Here is a 25672-nt window from a genome sequence, read left to right as displayed (position 1 = left end):
ACCCTCGGAAAACTACTGGTTAGAGTGAGTTGGAGGGGTAAGGTTGTTCGGTGTGCGTGCTAGGGCCTGTTGCAGGGACTAGGGAAGGAATCATGCAATTATGCTAAGTGATAGGTGATAGACAACTCCCCAATCCGATGCAATGCGGCAGAAGATGACCTGGTTGGTATTCTGAATCGTGTTGTGTATGTATGTCTACTGCAAAAAGGTTGTCTAGTTATGCTTGTATTCGATTAAGCGGTGGGTGGGAGAAGCGTTATTGGATGGAAAAGGGGGGTTAAATGTGAGTGAGGAGTGTGAAGAGTGTGAGGAGTGGTACACTAACTAAAAGGTAGGTGATTTGGCTTAGAAAAGGCTACAAGTTTCCTTTGCCACGCTTTGCCTAGACTCAAATTACTGAATCCTCATGTATGTACAGTAATTTCATGTACAGTACTTTATTGTGATGTACGGAATATTGTACAGAATACTACAGTGTATGTTGTATTTACGGGGATGGGGTTAAAGGTTGTTGCTTAGTTTGTCTCTTTCTTTGGTGGCTTTGATGATGATTCACGGGATGCTAACTGTGGTAGTCCGGGTAAATGGTGGATGTCTTTAGGGGGGATGAAAGGCGTTCTAGTGCCTAATCTATAAATGACACGAGTAGAATCGATATCTAGTTATTCAACCTTTTGATATATGATCAAGTCTTTGGTAAAAGTCGGATAGCTTGGTTAGCTAGATAGGTATGTAAGTAGCTGTTGTAACTCGTTGCTGTTGTGTATTTTTGTATTTCGCACAAGGTTAGCAGCTATCACTATATGAAATATTACCTCGATTTGATTGATTAGTAGATACCTAGTAGGACTTACTTCCAAAAGATGTAAGACTAATCATTACCTGCCTATGCACAGCTATCCAGTCTACGGTCGGTCTACGGTCTACTCTATACAGTCCATGGTCCACGGTCAACGAACTACTCGATAATCTCTTATAATGATGGAGGGGTAATTGTAATTCTCCCATGTTGGTTTCTAAATGTTTTTCAAGGTGGGGTAGAAATTAATACTTGCCTTGCCTTGCTTCTAAGCGGAGAGTTCATATCATGTCTCCGATTGGTTGATTTCTCAAGTACCACCTCGTACCACGATTCAATAATACCATATCTACCTACCTACTCACACACCCACATACTAGGTACTTCCTACATTTCATCTGTCGAGGTTGAGGTCGAGGTCCAAGTCGAGGTCGAGATCGAGGTCGTGGCTACCTTGTCATTCATTTACTATCAACAATGACAACGCACCTTTTACATACAGAAAATTATCATTATTGGCATTTCCAAGTACTTACTTGCAGGTCTGAGCATGTATTATTCCACGGATAAAAGAGTCATGGACCATGGACCGACCATTAAAACTTCACAACAAAATTCGTTTCCCCACGCTTTCAATGTTGCATTTGTTGCATTTATTACACTCGTATGCAACTCCATCGAGATCTTGTTGGGATTTCTTTTCTCCTCTGTTAGATCAAATATCACCTTGACTGCCATCACCAACATGAATTAAACCACACCAACATAAATTAAACCATACCAACAATCTCTGTATCGGTGTCTGTCTGTCAAGCTGAATGTTCCTATTTTTATCTTCACCTTGTCTCATTATATTGACCGGACTCTCTATCACTTTATTGTCTCCTCCATCAAGGTTCATCAAAATCGGATTCATCACCCTACTCCACCAATAAATTTATCTCCGTTCCCAAAAGTCCGTATTCTCCAAATGATGGTTGAGTTTGTATGTAAAAGATTGAAAGATTGAGTGGAGTAAAAGAAAGTATTGGGCTTCCATCAACAAAACCAAACCTTGATGAGGTGATATTGAAACCCAATCACAACCCCAAAGAGATAGAGATGGATGCACACTTTCTCAACTTGCGGCCATCCCCAATATTGCCCCACGTTTGTGGCTGAAGAAGGTATAAAACAATACGAGTATTATGGACTAAACAAGTTAATATCGACATTTTTCACATGTTTATTATTGAAACAAGACCAATTAAGATGATTTTCATCCATATATTGGAAAACAAGACGGATGAGACTTATCTGCTACTCTGTCTGTATTAGTGCTAGGTAGTCCATAAGATAATAGCATTCATGTATTCTATTCATGTATTCATTCTTTTCTTCTCTTTTCTCTGATATATTTGGTGTGATTCAGTCCCCGCATTAACCACAACTCACAACACTCACGCTGTAAACCATCATGAAACACAACAAACAAACAAACTTCTCTCTCCTCTGTACAGTGTACACCCATGAATGATACACCAAATCCTAAGTAATCTTACTCTCCACACATGATATCCACGTAGGTACGGGGTACCTAAGAAAATCATCAACGACGTTACTTTACTTCCATGCATGAATTCCCTCCCACAACACCACATATCTTATCGATAAGTAAGCCTAGAGTCGTACAAACCACGAAGCACCAGTAGGTAGGTAGGTATGGTATATGTCGCGCTTCGAAACAGATTTCTTGACCGCTCTTATATTTTATATTACGCAGTGCTTTTATGTAGCTAATGAGTTTCGAGGAGACTCGATCGAGAAGCCGGGTAACATTGGTAATAATACGAATGAGGGGGGAGACCATGGATGAGAAGATTTGTTGTAACTTGTTACCCCAAAGGGTAAGGTAAGTAGGTTAGTGAATGAATGAATGATCTAGAATCATCAGAATCATTTTTTGGGCTGGACTCTTTTCTCAGGAGACTATTTTCTTTTTCTTCCATGAAGACTAACTAGTTATATCCATCCATATATATTTGAGATTGAAGCTTAAATCTCGAATAACCCAAACACTTACAATTCCTTTGGTTTCAACCATTATATCCTGTTACTTAATCAATCACCTCGAAACTTCAGCATTAAATCAAAACCTAAGATCTTACATAAACAAGATCTAATTAAACCTCAAAAGTTATCATTTCCACTCCTCAAATATTCTATCTCTATATAAGTATGAGTACTAGGTAGGTAGTAAGCATCTTTATCTTTATCTTAACTTGGTTCACGTCGAAATCTATTTTATTATACTTGAGTAAGACAGAAAGAAAGAAAGAAAGAACTATGACGTTCGGAAGTCAATTCAAGTCAAGTCACTTGGTCCAAAGTTTAAAGTCGGACCTTTGAATGATTAGCCGAAGAAGCAACCTTAACCTTACTTACCTACCTACCTAGACAACCCTTACCTATTTAACATCACAAATAACCAATAGGATAGATTAAAAAAACATAGTACATGTTACGACGGGTAACAATTAGGTCACAGGATTAGTAATAACACGTGATGCGAGAACTCGAAGAGCTCGAAGGCTTGGCCTCTCGAGCCCTTCGATCGAGGAGAGCGAAAGGATCGAAGCTCGATCCCTTTGCTTTTTTCGAGCCACGAAGTATGAAGATCTATATAATCAAAACGGATTTCCTTTGTATAGAGCTTCATGTTCAAGATCAATCATTTAGTATACTCTACTATTAGTTACGAATTGTATATCATTATTTGTCATTACTTAAGTCCCTGCTTGACGCCTAGTTATAAATCACCTCGAGAGCCTAGAGCACTTCTATGTGATCTAGACGGCAAACCTCGTAACACTTTGAGCATCATTATTGCTTCAAGTACCGACTCGATAAGTAACGACATCATGTCTTCCAAAACACCACAGCTTAGCGACCCCGCTACGACCAGCCAGGCCACTCCCGAAAGTACTGACAAGGATGGAGACATCGCTATAGAAGGCATCGAAGACCCCAAGGAGATTACCGTCTTCAAGACTCTTAAAATCGCCCTATCAGACCGATTCACAGGCAACCGACAAGAACTAGAAACCTTCTTGCTCCAACTTGAGATCTACTTCCAATTCAATCAGGATAAGTTCAATAATGACGCCGACAAAAGCGTCTGGGCTGCCTCCTACCTCAGAGGAGAAGCCGTTAAGTGGATCCAATCATACCTCAAGGATTACTTCACCAACTTGAGCGAGCCTAAAAAACGAATACATCCAACCCAAGCCATCTTTGAGAGATTCGAAGGGTTTAAAAGAGAGATATGATGAGTATTCGGAAACATCAATGAATTACATGACGCTGAGTCCAAGATCTATAGCCTCAAGCAAACAAGGTTAGCAATTAAGTATATTGTGGAATTCAGGAGGTATATAGGTATTATTGGATGGGAAGAGAATACAACGATGAGTTATTATTGGAAAAGGCTTAAGCTTGAAATTAGGCTAGAATTGGATTGCAATTGCATTTGGGAAGACCTAAATGAGTTAATCGAGGAATCTATTAAAGCGGATGAGATACTTTACGAGTATCAGAAGGAACGCTGATCTTCCAATATTCATAGAAACCGAGATCGTGGTAAGTACCACAAAAATGAAGGAAGACCTCGAGAAAACAAACAATCCTATGGAGAACCAATGCAACTGGATGCAGTGTTTAAGAACAAACTATTCAAGGAAGAGGTAGAAAGCAGACGCAAGGATAAGCTATGCTTCGAATGTGGCAAACCAGGATATCGAGCTAAAGACTGTCGAAGCAAGAAATAATCAGGAGGAGGTTATCATAAGAAGTTCGGCAAGGGTCAACTTAATGCGACCTTCACTCCTCAGCTATGTGCAACAAGTTCTATCGGATCTGAGGAAGTCCGTTGTATAAGCCACGAAGAGTTCAAAAAACTACTGGATGAATTACCCAGAAACAAAGAAGGCTTGAACGCGATGGATTATGAATCCTGCAGAATTCACCTATCAGATAAGGAAGCCACAGGATGGTTTCCCCAAAGAAAAGCAAAAAGACCCTACGAGAAGGGAAGGTCAGAAAAATTATCGTCACATGATCATTTAAATGGTCAGTTACACGAAATTGACCAAATCGACCAAATTGACCAAATTGATCACAACAAGGTTTTAGGTCAGGGACAGTTAAATATCGCAGGACAGGCAGGACAGATTTACTGCAATCCAAAGATAAATGGACGAGTAATCCAGGCCATGATTGACTCAGGGGCTACGGGAAATTTTATTGCATTAGGAACTGTGAGGCATTTGGGAGTACAGCTTCAGGCGAAACGAACCCTATATCAATTGCAGCTAGTTGATGGACAACTAATCGGATTGGATGGAAAGATTTTGCAGGAGACTCGCCCTTTGCGGATGAGTATAATCTAGTACAAGGAAGTTATCCAGTTCGATGTTGTTCCACTAGGGAATCAACAGATCATTCTGGGGATGCCATGGTTGAAAGCACACAACCTCCAGATTGACTGGTCATCGGAAACTATATCATTTCCGAAGAGAAGCAATCAACGAGATGCGTTGGAGCCTGCGAGGCTGAACACACGCGGTGGAGAACTGAAGGCGAACAGCACTACTGACATAGGACGCCCAGTCCGGGGTCCTCCATTAACAGCGAAGGAAGGTGAACCTTCTGTACAAATGAAGAATAAGCAGAAGAAGCTGCTTGAAACCACCTCTGTAGAGAAACAGGACGAGACGCCAATACCGGTACAGTACTAGAAGTACAAGAAACTATTCGAAGAAAGAAAAGGCTATGAAGCTTTACCAGAACACAAGCCATGGGATCACGAGATAGTATTGGAGGAAGGCAAGACGCCTCCATTTGGACCAATCAATCCAATGTCAGCCTCTGACCTAGGGACGCTTAGGGATTACATTGGCGACGCGCTAGAAAAAGGATGGATCAGAGAATCCACCTCACAGGCAGCTAGCCCTGTGCTATTTATACCAAAGAAGGATGGTACAGATAGACTGTGTGTAGATTATCGCAAACTCAATGATATAACGATCAAAGATCGGTACCCACTTCCATTAGCTACGGAACTGAGGGATCGATTGAGAAAAGCTAAGATTTTCTCCAAGTTTGATCTACGAAACGGATTTCACCTCATCAGAATGAAGGAAGGTGAAGAATGGAAAACAGCATTCAGAACTTATTGGGTTTCTTGAGACCAGAAAGAGCATCAGATTGAATTGATTGATTCTCTAGCTAAGCAGTTAAGCTGCGAGTATATATTCAAAAAATGAAGGAATAGGGTTAGGTATTCGGCCTTCGGAATTAAAGTGCTTTGAAATCAAAATATTGAAAGCAAACAAACAGTATACCAAAAAGGAAAGAATGAATTAAAAGTTGAGTTTTGTTTGCTCCTTATATGCATCATGCAATATATATGCATATGCTGCCAAGATCCCAGGAGGTCAACAGTAAATTATGATACTATCAAAGATATCATAAAGACAGAATACTCAACGGACGCTACAGCAAAGAGAATCCTAGCTATCCCCGACAACCCAGAAAGAGGATTCACCATCAAAGATGGATTCATTCATTTTCACGGCAAGCTTTACATACCCTCCAATCTAGCTAAGGATTATGTTACAGAACAATATGAGCTTCCAACTCATGGGCATCAAGGTATTGCAAGAACCTTTGCTAGAGTAAGGAGAGAAGTGTACTTTCCAAAGATAAGGACTATAGTTGAAAACGTAGTTGGGAACTGCGACATCTGCATAAGAAATAAAGCCGTTCGGCATGCATTTTATAGTCAGCTCAAAACCCCCGAACTACCTACTCAACCATGGAAGTCTATTGCTTGGGATTTTGTAGTAAAACTACCATTATCCAAGGACCCGGTTACCCAGAAGGAGTACGACTCCATCCTGGTGGTAACAGACAGGTTAACCAAGTTCGCTCACATGATACCATTTTGTGAAACTTGGACGGCAGATGATCTTGCTTATATATTCATGCAGAATATAATTAGTATACACGGTGTACCAGATGAAATCATCTCAGATAGGGACAAGCTATTCATATCGAAATTTTGGTCTACCCTTATGGCATTGCTTGGAATCAAAAGAAAGCTCTCGACAGCTTTTCACCCACAAACAGATGGCCAAACAGAACGATTAAACCAAACAATGGAAGCCTATCTTCGCTGCTACATCAATTACATACAAGACAATTGGGTTAAATTATTACCCTTGGCACAATTCGCATATAATACATCGGAAACGGAAACAACAAAAGTGACGCCAGCTTATGCTAACTTTGGGTTCAATCCACTAGCATATAAATCACTATTGCCACAAGACGCGAATGCAGACGAAGCCATAAAAGATATCACGGAAATCAAGGAACTACAAGAACAACTTTCCTTGGATTTATAGTTCATCGCTTTAAGAATAGCGTCGTACTACAACGAATTATGTAGTATAGGACCTACGCTTAAAGAGGGGGATAAAGTTTATCTCATTCGAAGAAACATACAGACAAAACGACCAAGCGATAAACTAGATCACAAGAAACTAGGACCATTCAAAATCGACAAGGTAGTTGGACCAGTCAACTACAGGATAAAATTACTATACACTATGAATATTCACCCAATATTCCATATATCCTTGCTTGAACCAGCACCATCAGGAGCGCCCGATGCGCCAATAACGGAAATCGAACCAGTCAATCCAGACGTCATATACGATGTTGAAACCATACTAGATTGTAAATATGTCAGAGGCAAGATCAAATATCTGATCAAATGGTTGGATTACCCACATTCAGAAAACACTTGGGAGCTCAAGAAAGATCTCAGCTGTCCTGAGAAGTTGGAGGCATTTCACCAACGCTATCCGGATCTCCCCAAAAAGGACCCGAAGAATTCTGAAAGGAAAAGGGGTCCGAAGGACTCAGGAAAGAAGAAGGATCGAAGTTATCCAGCACATTAGAACTAGCTTCAGCAGGCATTGACAACCCGGAATTTGACTGCCCCTTCCCTATACGCTCTTTATCCAATCTTTCCTTCTCCTCTGCATCATCCAACTCATCCATTGTTTTTAGACCACGACGAATCATTTCAGAAGCCCGCCCACGAAGGAAGCGTTGTTGCTTATCTAGACGAAGCAATTTCGACAAAGTCTCTTCGCGCTCGCGATCCAAACGCTCCTGCTCCTGAATAATGCTCGTCATATCTCTGGAAGTAGGACCCGATATATCACATCGCTGGCCCCGACGAACGCATTCACTACAACGATTGAAATTTTCCTTAGCAACAATACAACGATATGAATGTTTTTCACAATAAGTACATGGAGGCATCTCGAACCCTTCAGATTCAATTATTAAAGCAAGTTCGACTCGTTCTTTATATTTCTTTGATCGTACAGGTGGCATGATGGAAGAAAAGAAGAAAAAGTTATCTTCCGAAAAATCATAATACAGCAGGAAACGTGACTATAAGAGCTTGGGACAAGCGCTAGACTAGAAAGGGGATAGTGTTACGTAGTAACAGTCAACCTGTCCATATGAGCTCAGACCCCGTGGAAAAGCAAACCGATTCACATACAAAATTGTATGGTAATCGGTTCGTAGAGTCTCCCCACCTTCAGCAAGCACAGACATATAGTCTGATCCAAGTCACGTGATGGACCCTGCATATTCAAGGATGCAAATCGTAGGTCTATACGAATCGTAGGTCCATAAACTCTCAAGATCCAAGAGATCCAATGAAGGACGAAGGTCTATATAATCAGGATGGTTTCCTTTGTATAGAGCTTCGTGCTCAAGATCAATCATTTAGTATACTCTACTATTAGTTACGAATTGCATATCATCATTGTCATTACTTTAAGTCCCTGCCTGACGCCTAGTTATAAACCACCTCGAGAGCCTAGAGCACTTCCACGTGATCTAGACGGCAACCCTCGTAACAATCATATCTATTTATCTCGTTTCACCTCATCCCATCTCATCCCATCTCATCCCATCTCATTTTATCATCATTTTATCATCATTTTATCATCATTTTATCATCATTTTATCATCATTTTATCATCATTTTATCGTCGCTTCATCATCATTCTACTCTCATAAAAGTAATGTAAGCAATAAATAGCTCTTGATATACTTTACAAACAGATTAAATCATTCATATCATTACACAGATACATAAACCCAGTTCTATACCATCAAGACGATGGAATGATATTCAAGTCTCTAGAATCAGATGTGTTCTAATGGGTATCTATTCTCTTAATTTATAGTGAATATTACTTCAATCTTTATGCCAATGTTATTTTTCCTGCCCCTATTATCAACAGACGATATTATCATAAACCAAAGCTCTCAAATCGTAAGCCTTTACTTAGTGCTTGTATTTGGATGTTTTACCTCGAACCATATAATTTCAGATCTTTATTTTGATGATCATTTCATCCCACAGTATAAATCCTTTGGCTCTCTCACTTCCAATCCTCTACTCAAATTCTCTTTTCTCCCCTAGCTTTGCCCATCCTTCTAGCACATCCCTATCAACATTAATCGCCCACTCCGTCTGAAAACTGTCTTCTCCTCCACAAATCCTCACCGCCTCTCCCAACCTCACCTTAACAAACTCCCACGCATTGACTTGATGAACTGGATCAATCATCTTCCACTCTCTCTTTCTCTTATCCTCTTGAGTCTCTCCCTCATAAGGTTGCTGCTCCCCCCAAATTAAATTATCTCCCCCAACATCATCTCTACCCGCCATCATCTCACTAATAACACTCGTCCACATTGAAAAAAAATCTTGAAGTTTTGAAAGTATAACTGGTGTCATTGGAGGCTGCAATTCAAGAAGACGTGTTAAGGCTAAACAAGAAAGTTTTTGTCTGTCGATGTTTGCCATACTGTCAAAATGACGAAACCATTCTTCGCTCAACCACTTCCAAATATTTTCAAAATTGTTATCAATGCTACCAAGGAGATTAGCAAAAACGGTTGGATCTGCCAGAGCGATGCGGGCGAGAATTGTGAAGTAGTCCGTTTCAACTACATCGTCTAATTTTGGATATCTGCGATCAGGACCGGTGGTTTGATGAGCTTCCCATGCGTCAAGTAGTCCCGAAAAGATTTTTTCCGTGTAGCCCGATTCGTGAAGATCTTTTGTAATTTGTGTTACACCATTTGAACCTCCAAGTTTTTCAGCGGCACGAATTAGATCTTCAACCGTTGTAGTGACTAGACCTGCAAGGTCGCGTTTTGTGACTCCTAGAAGATTTGCCATGTATGAAAGAATTCGAAGTCGGTTCGCATCACCGAGCATAACTTCTGGTGCTAATAGAATGTATTCATTCACGATATTGAGAATGATTCGAAGATTATCGGAACCGAGTTCTAGTAGAGGAAAGGCGCAGTCAAGAAGAGCTATGACTTCAGGAGATGCAGGTGACGATGTCTGAGCGAGAATTTGTAACCACAAATCAAGAGCTTCGTCCATAAGATATACCTGCATCTCAGAACCGGGTTCCACAGCACGTTGAATTAGAGGTAAGATTAGTGAGTGGTAACGTTCAGATTGGCCTTGCATGGAAGATACAAGGGTAGACATAATTGTTAAAATGGCTTGCTTAAGGAGATGTTCTTCTCCAGAAGCTTCCCAAAGACCTGGCAGAATAGAAACAATTTGATCTGCATACGGAGCGATATGAGTTTCTAACCTGACAGCAATCATTCTGATCGTTTCCAGGATTACCAATTTTGTCTCCGTATTTTCGACCTCTTGAATCAAAGCCATAGTGCGACCAAGTATATCTGGAGCATATGGTAGAAAAGGTTCAACATGAAATTCGAAATCATCAACAATCGTCTTGAATTGACGAGCTGCAGTAATGCGAACGACGTGATCATTTGTCTCATCTTCTGCTTTGAGTAAATGTTGAAAGATTTGATATACCAATGGTCTATTAGCTTGTGATACTCTGACAGGGATCCATTGGCCAAGTAGAATAGCAATTCGTCGACGAAGTACCTTCCAGCTCTGGCCAGTTTGTTGAACATCATTAACTAGAGTTGATGTAAGAAATGTATCGAAGTCAAAGCTTTGATGTATAACGGCAGCAGACAACCCCATAGCAGTGTACACAGCATCCTTAGTTACTACAGATTCCCCATTACTACCTGTAACCGAGTGGAAGTATTGTAGCAACGGTGCCACCAGAAGATCTTTAAAATTGATAACAAGGTCCATGAATAGCTTCTCCGCGCAAGGTCGAACTTCAAATTCCCAGGTGTCTCCACCACCTTCTTCACGGATCTCCCATTCATCCTCATCTTCTTCCCAAGACTCTAGATCAACTTGACGGAAGACGAAAAACTTAGTCACAATAACACTTGCCATCTCGGCGATTAATTGTTCGGTAAGCAATTCGGATTTGAGGAATTCAACAGCTTGTCGCTGTTCCTCTTTGACTTCTGGAGTCCTGTATTTGAATGATTGTGCTGGACTAAATACCATCTTCATACAAGCTCGCAAGAGTGTAAGACCTTTTAGACATAGTTTTTCCATGATTGGTCTATCTTGCTTTGATCCATCATCAGTTGCTAACGCCTTGGCACTGAAATCCTGTGTTGCTGATCCATAAGAGTTTCCAAATTTCGCAACAAATCCCCAATATGCTCTTACCAAATCTATGGAATTAGGTAATAGTGCGAATGCGGCAGGATGTGTGTTTGACATTTGAACATGTAGTTTAGCGAATTGCACGAGATGTTTCTCAGCTAGTTCTTTTGCGGGAGAAGCCAAGATTGCCGATTCTCCATTTACCATTGTCAGCAGCTGACCAAACTGTTGCTGTGATTGTTGCCATATTTGTTGAACGTCTTTGTCATGATTTGGATGCTCATAACCCACGATAAGTAGTCGTCGAAGAATTTTGATCGCAATCAAACTATTTTCCATGGCATCCATAGCCCCGCCGTGATCTTCAGAAGGTGTCTGGGTAAGGAAGCTTAGCCATTGCGAGACCTTTTGTGTATAAATACTGCTTAACAAGAATATCATCTCAGGCGTGACTGATTGTAAACTTGTTTGAGATCTCCTTAATCGTGCAGTAGCTAGTTCCTTCACAACCTGTAATAATATCAACATTCCTCTTCGCAGATGAAGCTGGTTTGTTTCATTCGCCGTTCGAAGCATTCTAATTAAATTTGTAAGGACATCGGGCCAATCCATGGGATAATCCACTCGGACTACTTTCGAAATCACCAAGGCATTTTGCAAAGCAAGTTGAGGATCGGTCTCTTCGAATCCACTCTCCAATAGATGGGATCGAATATGCTCTTTCTCTTCTGTAGTGATAGCACTCGGAGCTGTCTTTCGCCAGTATTTGTCGATGCCATTCTTCAATTGTATGATCGCAAGATATCTTATTTCGGAGGGTAGGGACTTATCGAGATAAACTGCCTGAGCAAAAGCATTAGTCAAGTAGGCAGATCTCAATATCCATGGAGAAAATACCTGCAGTAAAGTATAGTATCCTCTCTGTGTCTTCCAAGCTTCTAGCTGTTGTGTTCCAGTTTGGATAGCTAGCTGTTGAGAGGACCCCGCCGACTGCAAGGCTAGAAACACCTGCTGAGGATTAAGAGGGGCTGCTTCACCAGGAACTTCGATTGAAAAAGCCATGATGGAAGCTTTGAAATCTCGACAGCAGATCAAAGAATGTAATTATCTTCAAGACGCGAAAGAAAGTTGTGGTGTATTATTGACACTTCGCCCCACCATGCGAGCTGTTTTTGCTGAGGTCTTTAACTTTTTGTTTGAGCTTGTGACACTTCACTTCATTTTCAGCCTTGTCAGTGCACCACCGACTTTGAGAATCCACCAAAAGATCGATGAGGTTGACCTTGATCAAATCCGGAATAGCAAGAACTTTAAATATAAGGTTATTAGAGTAAGAGAGTTGAAGTATTAATAAGGTTATTCGAATACCTATATATATAAGATGGTAGAAAATCATCACAAATGCATCTTGGCCATCTGGAAACAAGCGACGAACGGTTTAATAAGTAAGGCTTGCTCCTTGGTTCTATTTGGGACATACTTAACATCAGACTTTTGTCTCACAACAGATATGTGTATAGTCAAAACAATATGCTCTTTGAAGCAATGCTCGAAAGCTCTGTACTTTTTCAATCCAATAGTATTGAGGTTTCGAAAGTACCTAGAATTTTGTAGGCTGTTCATACATTTCTTTTTCGCTTGTTTGATTGATATGTCGAATTAAAATGTTTTCTTATTTTGCCATACAGATCTCAAGTGGTGATCATTTGCTATGTTAATCAGAGCAGCATGAGCATACTTATGGCTTTCAGAGTGTGGTAGGAGAGCAATTTTCACTCCAGATACAAGACTTTGACGGTGGTGTGATTTAACGTAGAAAGTTCTTCGGAACATACAGAGCAGCACGAAAGGATTATGGTAAATTGAATGAGGATTAATCGCATACCAAAGGCTAGTCAAGTACTAGACGTACATAATTAGAGATTGCGTTCAATCCAAGCTTCTCAACGGGACATGCTGTATGGAGGAAGCATTGGAGATATCTTGGCTGATAAGTATACTCAAGTGACTTATCAATTTGAACTTCAATATCATTAATGATATAGTTGTCTATGAAGAATCCAAGGAGGTGATGAGATTGAGGAAAGCACACACTGGCTGTCTTGTTGTACGATTCTTTTATATTCAAATCTACCACACAAAAGATATCCTCATATCGTTGTGATAGCCTGCAAAAGCTAAGTGTCTACATACTTGCGAGTTTCGAGTATTATTACTAGATGCTCCATACACTCGAGGACTTGGGACCCTCGAGGGTGTCCTTACTTCAAACAAAGTTTTCCCTGGATATTCTAATTTAGCTTTCTAATCTTGCTTTGGCCATATAATCTTTCCTCTTTTCAACGAAGATCCCTTATTTCTTTTCCATAGACATCTTCTGTCAAGTTACTGTCTTGGCTAAGTTTGTCTCGTGCCCTTTCAAATCTCTTCATCGATTTCATTATATTGTCTACTTAGAATAAAGCGTTTCATTCCCATTCTAAAACAACAAGATTGATTCTAACTTTAAATTGAAATAGAATTTTTTTTTTGATTCTTCTTGATCCATAAAGATTCTCAAGAGTCAAGATATTTTCTAGTTTTGTTTTTATGTTTTGGAATTGTTCTAGGGAATATCGTTCCTCCTCGAAAATGATATGTGGTTCGCTATATCTTCCACGGCATTTAATCGAGGAGCAATTTCTCTTTCATCTATGTCAAATATGTATCGAGTATTAATTTTCTCCTCTATTCCAATTAATTTGTCATAATTTGCTTTAGTTCCGCGTCAATATGTTTGGCTAATTATCCTGTCGGTAAATGTGGAATAAAATACTTTGTAGCGCTTTGCATCTTTAGCATGATATCCTCATTCTTTACCTCTTCTCCTTTATCTCGCGACTCCCGCTATCTAAACTCCTGCTTATCTGACATTGTATGCTTCTCTACACAGATATTCACACCAACGAAATAATTAAATATGTTAGTTTCCTAAGAATTTGCGAATAGCTCTGGTTTGGATGTAGCTGAACGAATGATTTTAGCCAAGGATGCGGCATGCTCGCCATTCTAAAAAAGAGAATGTCAGTAAGGATCTCACAGTAGATTTAGAGGGTCTTATTACCATCATTGAAAAGTGATTTGCTTCTTCGATTACGTGAACCTCTACCTTGGTACCTGGGAAAAGAGAAGCCCAACCGCCGGCGCTAAAGTCAGTCCGCTGGTCGGTCAAAAACTTCATACCCTCTGTGTCATCAGCACTCGGTGGAAGCTTTGGATTTTTGATACCGTCAAGAGTGCATTTTCCTGCCCAAATGATCGAGGTTCTGGGTGTGAGACCTAGTGGTAAAGGTTCGGCCCAGTATTCATGCAGCACATCGATAGTTGCATTAAAATGCGGGATCAGCCACTTTGGTGGTTGAGGAATGGGACCACCGCCTGTTTTAATCTGTCCAAATATACCAATGGCACTACAATGATCATAGAAGCGTTGGGGCAACCGATCCATACCCTTTGGCTCGGGAGAATCGATTATCACCAAATTTTCAACCCTCTGGCCCTCCGCAATTAACCTCTGCGCAGCACGATATGCAAAAACACCACCGGACGACCAACCACCAAGGATGTACGGTCCAGTCGGCTGTCGCTTTTTGATTTCATTGAGAAAGCCAGTGACGAGCTCGTCGAATGAACATTTCATTTCCTCTGGGTCACGCATATATGCCGATACTAGGGCAACAATCGTCAGGTCATCATTCACTCGTGGAATGTTGGCGTAGGAATACGCAGAGCCGGATCCGTCTGGGAACAAAAATAGTGACCTAACATTAATGCTCGTGTGTGCCTTTTGAAGGATGACGGAGCTAGGCTGGCGGATTTGTGATTTGTGCATCGCGCTTAGATCATCTGACGCTAGAAAAGGTTGTGGTGAAGTTTCTTGAAAGGATAATGGTGTTGTTAGATGTGTTCCCGTCATCCTCGGGGAATGAGCAGTTGATTGAGCATCACCAGTGGAAGAGAGACACGGGCTTTCCTTTTCAGGCAATAGCCCCATGGACCGCGCTAATCCACTTTTCAACTCACCCACGGTAAAGAACTGGTCAAAAAGGGAGAATCCAGAACTCGTATCAAAGCCCACCTCTTCGCTGAGGCGACTTGTGATGATCAATGACAAGAGCGAGTCAACCCCAATTGATACAAAGTCAGTTTTATCATTCAACTCTTGAATATCGATACCAGTCTCCTCGGCAACGATTTCCATGGTTTTGCCGTACTTTTCATGTAGAACCTTGTTCATCACATCCAATTTTGCCTCGATTTGTTTGGGGTTACTGTCTATATTATTATTGGTGACTACAATGCCATTTGCAGAAGAGGGTGGTGTCAATGGCGTGTCCAGATCTAATTCAGAGGGCTCAAATCTGGAATATTTGGAAGTTTCCTTTTGCGACTGCTGCCTACTTGCTGACAGTAGAATGCTATGCAAAAGCCGTTTAGGAACACCTTGAAGCTAAAGTCGAGTTTAGCATAATTTTGTTTCTCACGAGTGGGAATTTCATTTAAATGATGTTCCGGGCTTACCTGAATCTGTTCAAATCTTCCAACGGGTCGGTTACCGTCAAGTATCGTTACGTCGCCTTCCCAAATAGAACCTTGCGCTTTCACCATTTTGACATATGTTCGATAGACTCTGTCGGGAAGAAGCGGCTCAAAAAGTCGGAAAGAGCCCCAGCCGTGGTTGACGAAGACTTCAGTTGTGGGATCTGAGCTATCATTGGCATTCATAACAAAGCCAGCGGCTTGAGAAAACGCATCAATATAGGCGGGGTGTGTGTGAAAAGTGGTACTGTCAGTATTGTTTACAGCATTTAGATCGACTTTGCTACCTGCTTCCAACGACGAGCTGTTCAGAACGACCTCACTCAATGCACGGTATGCTGGGTCAAACTCTGCCAGCGTATCTACCATCCTATATATCATTGTTTTGTTAAATTTATAACATTGATCTGTAGCGAGGCCTGCTTCGAGTTGCTTAATTCGAGATTCGAATTCTACTCCGGAATCTTCCAGCCATTGGGGATCAGGACGACAGGCGAATAAGATGTTACACTTGGCATGCACAACAATAGTCTTTTTGTTTTCCTAGAGTTATTAGAGGTTAGCAACATACGAAAAATAAAATAGTAGGAATTATCTCACATCTACCGAGGAAAACTGGCAACTGGCGCTCTTCTGGTGCCAGTCAATGTCTACTGATGTACGAAGTAGCTGTGGCCCCTTCTCTTGGGCGATAAGCGCCTTCTCGACCACCATGTTTGAAATATCAATTTGTTGGTCTTTCATGACTGGTCGATATTTTTTAAGAAGATACCGGCCTATAGAAAGTCCAATGTCGGCGTACACGGACTGTTTTCTGTGTTAGATGTGAAAGCTAGAGGCCAAGAGAATTTAAAGACGAGCAAAATCTTACCGGTGTGCAAAGTGGAATGCCATTCACTTTGTGTCCTTGAACCAATGGATGGAGATCAGAACGATGGATGTCAGACTCTACAATTATTGAACCGTGCTGATCTCCTATATCTTCGGAAATGACCTCGTGTATCGTCGTACTTAAAATTTTCAAGTGTTCATCCTGTGCCGCTTGAAGCTCAGGAATCAGATCCCCCTTTCGAAGTGACCAATTGTTGACATATTGTATCCAGTAGTCTTTGAGATCCCATTGATATGCCGGCAACTCCATAACCGTCTGACATGACGGAAAATTGCTATGGAATTCTTTCCACTGAATTTCGGCGCCTGCCATATACAATGATGACATTGTGTCCGTCAGAGTTTTCCAAGTCCAAGTGCTACGCGCGAGCGACGTTAACACCGTTGAACGACTTCCAAGAATTGATTTCACCATTCGCGAAACTGTAGGATGAGGACCAATCTCAATGAAAATTGTATTGTCTGTAATCGTACCGTCTGTAGTTGCAGAAGATAGTGCTCCAACCAGATCAACAGGTTTGCGGCAATGGTCTGTCAGGTGTTCCGTTCCAAAAACTCCGGGGAGACGAACCACGGTTGCTGAGAGCGGGCAGATGATAGGAATATCTGGTGGGTGAAAGGCCACACCTTGGGCATTCTGCTTGAATTCCTCGAGTATACTATTCATTTGAGAGGAGTGAAAAGCATAAGGGGTTTTGAGGATTGTCCCCATGATCTTTTGTGATACTAAAAGCTTAGACAGACTTTCGATATTTTCTCGAGTTCCACTAAGGACAATATCACTTGGGCCATTTATACAAGCAATCTCAACTTCCTTCTCTTTCAAAAAGGGGGTGAGTATCTCGATCGAAGATTTGACAGCCAGCATCAGATGTGTGTGAGGCAAGCAAGCTCTTTCAAGCTCTTGACCGCGCATTCCGACTAAGTAGATTGTCTCCGCCGCCGAAAGAACCCCTGCAGCATTTAATGCAGCGTAATGGCCAAGACTATGGCCGACCACACAACTGGGGTTGACACCCCATGAAGCCCAGAGCCTGACCAACGCCATCTGCAAGCAAGTGATAGCCAGTTGCACTGCCGTTGGAGATTGATCGGGTATCTGGGTTTTATCTCCATCTTCGCTGATAATGGGTAGGATCGAGGGGAATCCTTGTTTTTGTGCCAATTTATCATAGAGACAAATATCAGCCCGAAAAGAAGAGATTCTGTCAAATATCCCCTTCCCCATTCCAATATAGCTAGATCCCTGCCCGGTGAATGCGAAGGCAATCGAAGGGCTTGAAATGGACCTTGTTTTTCCAACCTCGGAATTTATCGCCTTAGACAGTTTGACTGCTATGTCTTCTATACCAATTCCAGTTATGGCAATGCGATGGGGATGGTGAATACGTCTTGCAGTTGTGGTATAAGCAAGAGAAGACAGGGAAATGGAAGAAGCAGGAGTACCCGTCAGGAATGACAACAGGGATTGAGCATTTGCTTTCAACGCCGAAGCCGTTTTAGCAGAGATGGTAACTAAATGTATGATTCGAGCATCGTTCTTTGAGTCGGCAAGTCTCCAAGGAGGATCCGCCAAAAGCAGGGCAGTGTTACCGCCGGCAGCACTAAAATTATTTACTAGTACTTGACGAGGACGGCCGTGGGCTTTCTCCCACTTGATCGGCTTGTCGGTAATACGAACACCCCGAGAAAACAAATCTTCCGGAAATCTGTGATTTATTTTAGTCTTAATACCACAATGAGGAGGTATTGTGTTATTCCGCATCATTAATAAGACTTTGATGAGACTTGTCACTCCTGCTGCAGCTTCACCGTGGCCCACATTTGCTTTGGCAGATCCAAGATAAAGAGGTTGGTCCGCGGAACGCTGACCAACCTTGGGTGCAAAGCATTCCAAAACGCTTGACATCTCAGCAAAGTCACCAGTTTGTGTCCCGGTTCCACTAGAACCTCGAGTTAGCCTGTGTCTTTCAGTAAGAATGGAAACATCTAGATTTAGACTTACTGCATCTCGACATAACTGACACCTTGGCGCTCTGCACCGCTAAGAACCTTTTGGAACATATCTTTCTGTGCTCCCACATTCGGTCGAGTGATGGAATTTGATTCGGCTGAATGATTAGTAGATACGTTTAGTATTACGCCCTGAATAGGGTCATTGTCTGCCAAAGCATCTTCAAGACGTTTTAAAACCACCGTAGCGACACCTTCCCCTCGACAATAGCCATCGGCCGAATCATCGAATGTTTTGCAGTTTCCTGTACGTGATAAGAAATGTCCTCTGTCAAGTCCACTCGTGAAATCTGGGTTTGTTATCACGTTCGTACCGCCGGCGATTGCAGTGTCGACGTCGCCCTGCCAGAGGGAGTTACATGCAATATGAATTGCTGCCAAGCTGGATGAGCATGCGGTATCCACACTATAACTCGGCCCACTAAACTTAAAGCAGTAGTTTATACGACCTGGGATGAACGCACGATTTCCTCCAGGGATAAAGTATGTGTCTATATCCTGCGCGCTATTTGTCTCCATCCAATCGTTGCTTGTTACACCATAGAAAACCCCAACTCGGTCTCTTTTAGTCGAAGGCGTATTGTCAGGGACAACGCCTGCTTGCTCTAGTGCTTCATAGGCTGTCATTAGGGCAAGACGCTGCGCAGGATCAACCTGCTGAGCTTCTCTTGGAGACATACCGAAAAATCTGGCGTCAAACAATCCGGGTTCCTCAAGCCAGCAACCGTAAGGTGTAGCACTGGTGTTTTTTCTGGTACCTGAACTGTCCACATGCGTCTTTTGATCCCATCGAAGTGGAGGTACGACCTCATGCACATCTAGGCCTTTGTAGAGGAGATCCCAGAATTTTGCGGTATCGTTTGCACTAGGAAATCTGCCTGACATACCAATGATAGCAATCTTGGATCTTGGCAAATTTCCAGCGGCGCTTGAATATGTTTGGTGTTTTCCGGCATCAAATCGATCATAATTTGCGGGCCCAAGTGGATGGCCTGCTACTTCAATGTTTGTGTTCCCCTTCATCTTCAACACTGCTTTGATGCCCGGTCCTGCATCAGTAGCGATTGGAATCAACAAGGTTTTGGTGTCTTTTGGAGACTGCAAAACGGAACTTAGAGTATTTGCTAGCAAATCCCACTGCATAGGTTTTAGAAAGATGTCTACGAGGGCATTTCGTAGCAATTCTCTCAGATTGCGGGCAAGAATGATCTCTCCCGTCGCTATTGATAGGACCGGAATGCTGCTTCTGGAACTCTCGGGCCAGCAGTATCCTGTCTTTCGGTCTAGAATACTCTCGATATCCTGTTGTGTATAGAGATGTGGTGCATGGTAAGGGGCATTCACACACAATTCAATACCTTTATAGGTACTTAAATCTTGATGATTTCGGAAGGCATTCAGTATCCTGGGCGGGCTACTGATTGTGACACCACGGCTCGAACTGCTACTGACGTACGGTTGTGAGATCAGAGGAATACGCTGCGAGTTCGATCAGTAAAAATTGATTCTAGGACTATATTTTCAAGCATACATGCGATTCTGAGAAGTCTTTGATAACAGAATTTGCCTTCTCTACCGATAATCCCGGGTAGATTACTGCCCATGAAGCTCCGGTCTTGTCATTTAACGCCACTTGTGTCCCGATTTCTGCAGCTAATAAACCAGCGCGAAATGAGATGATGACAGTCTGTACCGCTACTGGTACAAGCTCGGAAAGAGACCGGCTATAGCTGATTGCAGCTGCAGCGAGCGTGCCGGTGCAAATCCCTGCTAAGTAAGAGTCTGATGGCTGTGGGTAGCGCCCAGTTTTATGGCACAATCTATATAGAAATTAGCAGTTGTTACAGTATCAATTGGGATTCATATATTGTATATATGAATCGTACCGTATGAAGAGACTAATCTGATAGATAACAGTAAGGGCGTGATCTAGAGGAACACTTTTGAAGCCATCTTCGCGTAAGGCTAACAGGTCTAATAAGCCTGCAAATTTGATGGAGACTCTAGGCTTTAAAGCGTGAATTTCAGAGCGAATTGCTTCATATGCTTTGGCTAAGAATGAATCCTGGATAGGATCACGATCAGAACAGATGATAGTTCTTAGTCCTTCATCGACTTTTTGTGATTGGTCTCCAAAGATATAGAGTTCGATACCTGAATCCATGGCTACTAAGTTAGTTTATTTCGTAGTGGTTTGTAAAGGTAAGAATATCAATGAGTGACTTTGGAAGTTTCATGTTTCTAATATAGCACATGAATATTTGGCCTATAGGTTATTGTATGAAAGCCCTGTTGCGCGATTGTTATGGCAATATTGGCACTCTTTATAGTGCATGTAAGGCAAGTGAGGGTACGCACACGAAGGCAGAAAGATCATAGGTTGGAATCATTATCAAAGTGGGTCGAAACCTCATGCGAAGTAAGCTTGCGTTACTATTGGTGGGTGATTAATAGAGCTCCTATGCCATTCTCAAAAATCCCGATATCGCCATAAAAACGACATCTAAGCTTCAAGTCACTTCTCATTCTGATTTCCCTTCCTTTTTGAGCCTCGAATTCTCCAAAGCTGTCCCAATAGCAACCATACTCAACAGAGCACCAGCTATGTACGCCTGCGGGAATCCGTCGCCAAACTCGGGATCTACAGGTAGTGACCCAGGGTAAAATGCCGCGCTAACTTGTGCAACCCAGTTCAGACTCGTCAGCAATGCAGCTGTGTAGAGTGATTCTTTCTCGATAACACGTGAGGTACTTGGGCGATAGAGGTAATAAAGAGCGCCAATGCCGAGAAGCACACCCGTTGATAATGTTTGCCCGTTGTGGAACTTGGCGTGTGGCGGCCAGCGTGGGTTGTAGACATGGGTGTGATTCCAGTCAGCGATAAAACCACCGATACCGTTTATCACGGCAACGATAGCCAGAATGGAGCGTCCCAATTTGGGCATTTTGACTGCAAGCTCTGGCTTGTGATTCGGGCAGTTTGGGAAGTTGTGGTTGAAGATGAAAGTTGAGGTGCGGAGTTTGGGTAACCATTTATGAGTGGAAGTGAAGACAAGGTATTATACTACCTAGCTGCATAGATTGTATGTGTCGGATTACTGCACCCTTTAATAACATCACAGAGACTCCCATTGGATCGTTCGGCAATCAAGTAACGCCCGTTAAGTCCGTCTTAAGCGAACCGCGGTGGAACGATTGAAGTGGCAGAAAAATTCACGAGCTAAACTTATTATTTGGGTACCTTAAATAAGATTAAACGCTTGAATCTTTTTCCTATTTTAACTGGCTTAGAAATTTTACCTAAGCTATTAAGATATTACGATTTATACAGTCATGAAATATATAGCTAAAAAAAAAAAAGCATCAAAGTAGATTATTTTCAATTAATAATAAATATTACATTATTCAATATTTATAATTGGTTGTGTAATAAAAATGATGAAATATCGTAATTAGTAATTGGTTCTATTGGAATTTTCAAGGCTCTGAAGGCACTATAATTCAGTAGTTAAAGGCCAGTAAAACTACACAAAACGGGAAACGGTAATACTACCACTCCATCAGGAACCGGCGTTAGGTGTTGAACCTAAATGGTAGTATATATCAAACCAGTAACAGGTACGGAGTTAGTAGTCTATAAAATGATATGATAAGACTACAAGAAAAACAGAAAAGTTTAAAAGTCCCCAATCCTGACAGGGATTGATATTGGTATACTGGCCTCAAATGATGTTTGCATTTATCTCCACTAATTTTTGTGAAGGCACGAGAACTTGAGATATGGCACGGGAAGATATTTGGGGCTGTGGCATAGAGGTTTGAGATTGTGGCATTTAAGTTTGTTTAACTTGTCTAGGATTTGATACTCCAATCCGCTAACTTATCGCACATTGTTTCCTGACCTCACAGATATGAATGTAGAATTGCAGCGCGTTGCTCCCGAAGTTCAAAGTTTCAATTTTGATTGAGGTTTTCCAGGGACTAGAGTGTATGTGAGAAAATGGCCAGCAACAGCAAAGGGCTACCAGTTGTGATTATTGGAGCCGGAATTTCAGGTGATCTCATAACACAAGATTCGTTAACAAGGGCTGACCGATAATACCCAGGTATATGTATGGCAGTCGACCTAATACGCCGTAATGGAAGTCGAAACTTCATAATACTTGAAAAGTCAGGTGATGCTGGAGGTACCTGGAATGACAATCGTTATCCTGGATGTTGCGCTGATGGTTAGTTCACAACTCAAATGCCGATAGCGTCACCATTCATCGTTTTCTGAAATTTTGACAGCGTGGAGTCATCTATATTCATATTCATTTAATCCGAATCCAGATTGGATGTGCACTTACCCCACACAAAGAGAGATCCACGCGTATCTGATCAGCACGGTTCGGCGATGGGATCTTTTCAAGCACATCGTTTTCAATACTACTGTTGAAAGTGCGGAATGGAGTGATACCGAGAAGGCATGGCGGGTTGTAGTTACGTCTACAGGCAATGGTGAGAAAGAGGAGTGCCATCAAGACACGATCATTACTCCATTTCTCGTGTCAGCCGTGGGGCAGCTCAGCATACCATCCATCCCCGATATAGCTGGGCTTGACGATTTCAAAGGAAAAGTCATGCATTCTTCAAGATGGGACGAAAGTCAGGAACTCAAAGGCAAAAGAATTGCAATCTTTGGGAACGGAGCAACAGGCATTCAGATGATTCCAGAGATTGCGAAACTCGCATCGCACCTAACAGTCTTCCAGCGTACACCAAACTGGGTCTTACCAAGAAACAACCAAAATATGTCCCTCGCTCAAAGGTTGGTATATAAATTCTTTCCTCATTTCCGCGAGCGCTATCGACAAAGATTGATGGTATCTCAAGACCAGGTACATGATATGATTATCAAGCCAGAAGTTGGCGAATTTGTGAAGAGTTTAAGCCTGGATATGATGAAACGTCAAATTCCGGACAATGAAGTTCTGCGCGAAAAGCTAACACCTAACTATCCCTATGGATGCAAAAGGGTCATATTGAGCGATGAATTTTTTCCAGCCATGAATCAAGCACATATTGAATTGGAGACTAGGCCAGTGGATCGCGTTACTGAAGGAGGCATCATCATCGATGGCGAAGAAACTGATTTTGATCTCTTGATTCTAGCCACAGGATTCCGCACAACAGAATTCATGCACGGCATCAATATCACAGGCGCTGATGGGCGAGATATCAGAGAGATATGGCGTCAAGGTGGTCGCGCCTACCTTGGAATGACAGTGGAATCCCTTCCGAATTTTGCCATGCTTTATGGGCCCAACACAAACCTTAGCCATTCTTCCGTGCTTCTAATGATCGAGTCACAGGCTCGGTATATTAGCGCGATGATCGAAGTCGTTCAGTCTACCGTCTCAAGTTCTGAAAATATCGTCTTTACAGTGAAAAAGGAGAGAGTGGAAGCTTTCAATCAGGAGCTGCAGCAACGACTTCACGAGACTGTTTTTGCGCATCCGGGCTGTACCAGCTGGTACAAAACGAAAGAAAACATTGTCACTAATAACTGGCCTGAAAGAGCAGCGAAATATCAGCAGATGCTGATGGTTTTAGATTGGAACGATTATGAAATTTCGGGAACTTGGCCTAAGGGTTGCTCAAAGACAGATATCAAACATTTTGGACTTCCAATTGAGGAGGAACTGAAAACTCGATTCCAACCCAGATATATCCTTGGAATATTAGGAATTTCTAGTATTTGTATGGTTATTTGGAGGTATAGACACTAAATAAAAAAGATTTGTGGGCCAAGCACCGGAATCATTGAATAACTCGATAGTAAAAGTATTAGACACTCTGAATCTGAGCTTGCAGACCTCATTTTGGGATTTTACGATTTTATTTTGCTGGGCACTACTACGCAAACTAATCTACTGAAAAAAAATCCATTATATAAAAACAGATGGACTCGAATGCCCAAAAATTTCCATTGCGACTGGTAATTCTTTTCGCACGAATAATCTCCTCGGTGGTACCAACGATAACCTCAGCTGATAATCATTCGGATGTTGCCCAGAATCGTTGGAATCCTCCGCGCCCTGCGCCACTGGCTTATTATTCATTTAGCAAAAGCGACCAAATGGCATGCTGACTGCAGTAGCAACTCCAGTTTTTATCGACTGAAATCAAAAATTTTAAGTGGGGGGTAGCTGACTGCATGAATGCAGCGAAGTGGGTATTCCCGTTGTCCACTTTGGGAACCAACTGCATACTTCTACTTTATAACACAAATCTTGCAGCGGGGTGTGTTAATCTCATTCCCAGTCTCTTGAGTCTCGATGCTGTCCTTGATGGTTGTCTACGTAAGCCTCATTTTGCCTAACTCGTCCTGCTGATATTGGGTTAATTCTAATCCAACTGGGTTATATGGAACTATACTCTCTTTGATTGTATTACAAGAAAGATGGCATTTAGGAGTAAAAGTGTATCTAGCTATCCATTTCGTAGCTCTACAAAAATCATAGCCCATCACTGATCGGGATTCTTTCCGTTATCCTTGGTAAATACCACAAAAGCCTTTGGCATATGTATGTATCATCTGGAAAGCAGCCTGGTGAAAACTAAACCCATTCTTTGTGTCTATCTAGAAGGAAGTAAGCGGTGATTTTGCCTGGTCGATTATCCGATACCAGATTCATTTTTATGAAATTATCTTCTTTTGGAATTCCGTTGGCATCCTCCTGAGTAGTAGA

At 41.9% G+C, this 25672-nt stretch overlaps 7 protein-coding genes across 7 annotated transcripts; 5 read left to right on the top strand and 2 right to left on the bottom strand.

Annotated features, from left to right (window-relative positions):
- Positions 1-888: 888 nt before the first annotated feature.
- SS1G_05686 (predicted protein) lies at positions 889-1280 on the top strand (the record flags this gene model as incomplete). The annotated part of the gene is made up of 2 exons (XM_001592715.1): positions 889-910; positions 1180-1280. The coding sequence occupies 2 exons, from the start codon at positions 889-891 to the stop codon at positions 1278-1280; spliced, it is 123 nt and encodes a 40-aa protein (XP_001592765.1).
- Positions 1281-3699: 2419 nt separating this feature from the next.
- On the top strand, positions 3700-4605 carry SS1G_05685 (hypothetical protein; the record flags this gene model as incomplete). The annotated part of the gene is made up of 2 exons (XM_001592714.1): positions 3700-4088; positions 4404-4605. 2 exons carry the CDS (start codon positions 3700-3702, stop codon positions 4603-4605), a joined length of 591 nt encoding a protein of 196 aa, XP_001592764.1.
- A 1089-nt stretch (positions 4606-5694) lies between these two features.
- On the top strand, positions 5695-6024 carry SS1G_05684 (hypothetical protein; the record flags this gene model as incomplete). Its single annotated transcript, XM_001592713.1, has 1 exon — positions 5695-6024. One exon carries the CDS (start codon positions 5695-5697, stop codon positions 6022-6024), a length of 330 nt encoding a protein of 109 aa, XP_001592763.1.
- Positions 6025-6653: 629 nt separating this feature from the next.
- On the top strand, positions 6654-8034 carry SS1G_05683 (hypothetical protein; the record flags this gene model as incomplete). The annotated part of the gene is made up of 3 exons (XM_001592712.1): positions 6654-6761; positions 7348-7753; positions 7916-8034. The coding sequence occupies 3 exons, from the start codon at positions 6654-6656 to the stop codon at positions 8032-8034; spliced, it is 633 nt and encodes a 210-aa protein (XP_001592762.1).
- A 1295-nt stretch (positions 8035-9329) lies between these two features.
- SS1G_05682 (hypothetical protein) lies at positions 9330-12518 on the bottom strand (the record flags this gene model as incomplete). Its single annotated transcript, XM_001592711.1, has 1 exon — positions 9330-12518. The coding sequence occupies one exon, from the start codon at positions 12516-12518 to the stop codon at positions 9330-9332; it is 3189 nt and encodes a 1062-aa protein (XP_001592761.1).
- Positions 12519-14426: 1908 nt separating this feature from the next.
- SS1G_05681 (hypothetical protein) lies at positions 14427-21883 on the bottom strand (the record flags this gene model as incomplete). Its single annotated transcript, XM_001592710.1, has 12 exons — positions 14427-14504; positions 14560-14681; positions 14898-15371; positions 15519-15945; positions 16017-16577; positions 16635-16841; positions 16906-17067; positions 17497-18868; positions 18931-20075; positions 20470-20758; positions 20825-21092; positions 21526-21883. The coding sequence occupies 12 exons, from the start codon at positions 21881-21883 to the stop codon at positions 14427-14429; spliced, it is 5463 nt and encodes a 1820-aa protein (XP_001592760.1).
- A 1055-nt stretch (positions 21884-22938) lies between these two features.
- SS1G_05680 (hypothetical protein) lies at positions 22939-24709 on the top strand (the record flags this gene model as incomplete). The annotated part of the gene is made up of 3 exons (XM_001592709.1): positions 22939-22993; positions 23045-23167; positions 23271-24709. 3 exons carry the CDS (start codon positions 22939-22941, stop codon positions 24707-24709), a joined length of 1617 nt encoding a protein of 538 aa, XP_001592759.1.
- Between the last annotated feature and the right edge of the window lie 963 nt (positions 24710-25672).

Source organism: Sclerotinia sclerotiorum, genomic scaffold (assembly GCF_000146945.2).
Source record: "Sclerotinia sclerotiorum 1980 UF-70 scaffold_7 genomic scaffold, whole genome shotgun sequence".
Lineage (NCBI taxonomy): Eukaryota > Fungi > Ascomycota > Leotiomycetes > Helotiales > Sclerotiniaceae > Sclerotinia > Sclerotinia sclerotiorum.
Note: the sequence above shows the minus strand (reverse complement) of the source record. Positions and strands in the feature narration are given on the sequence as shown.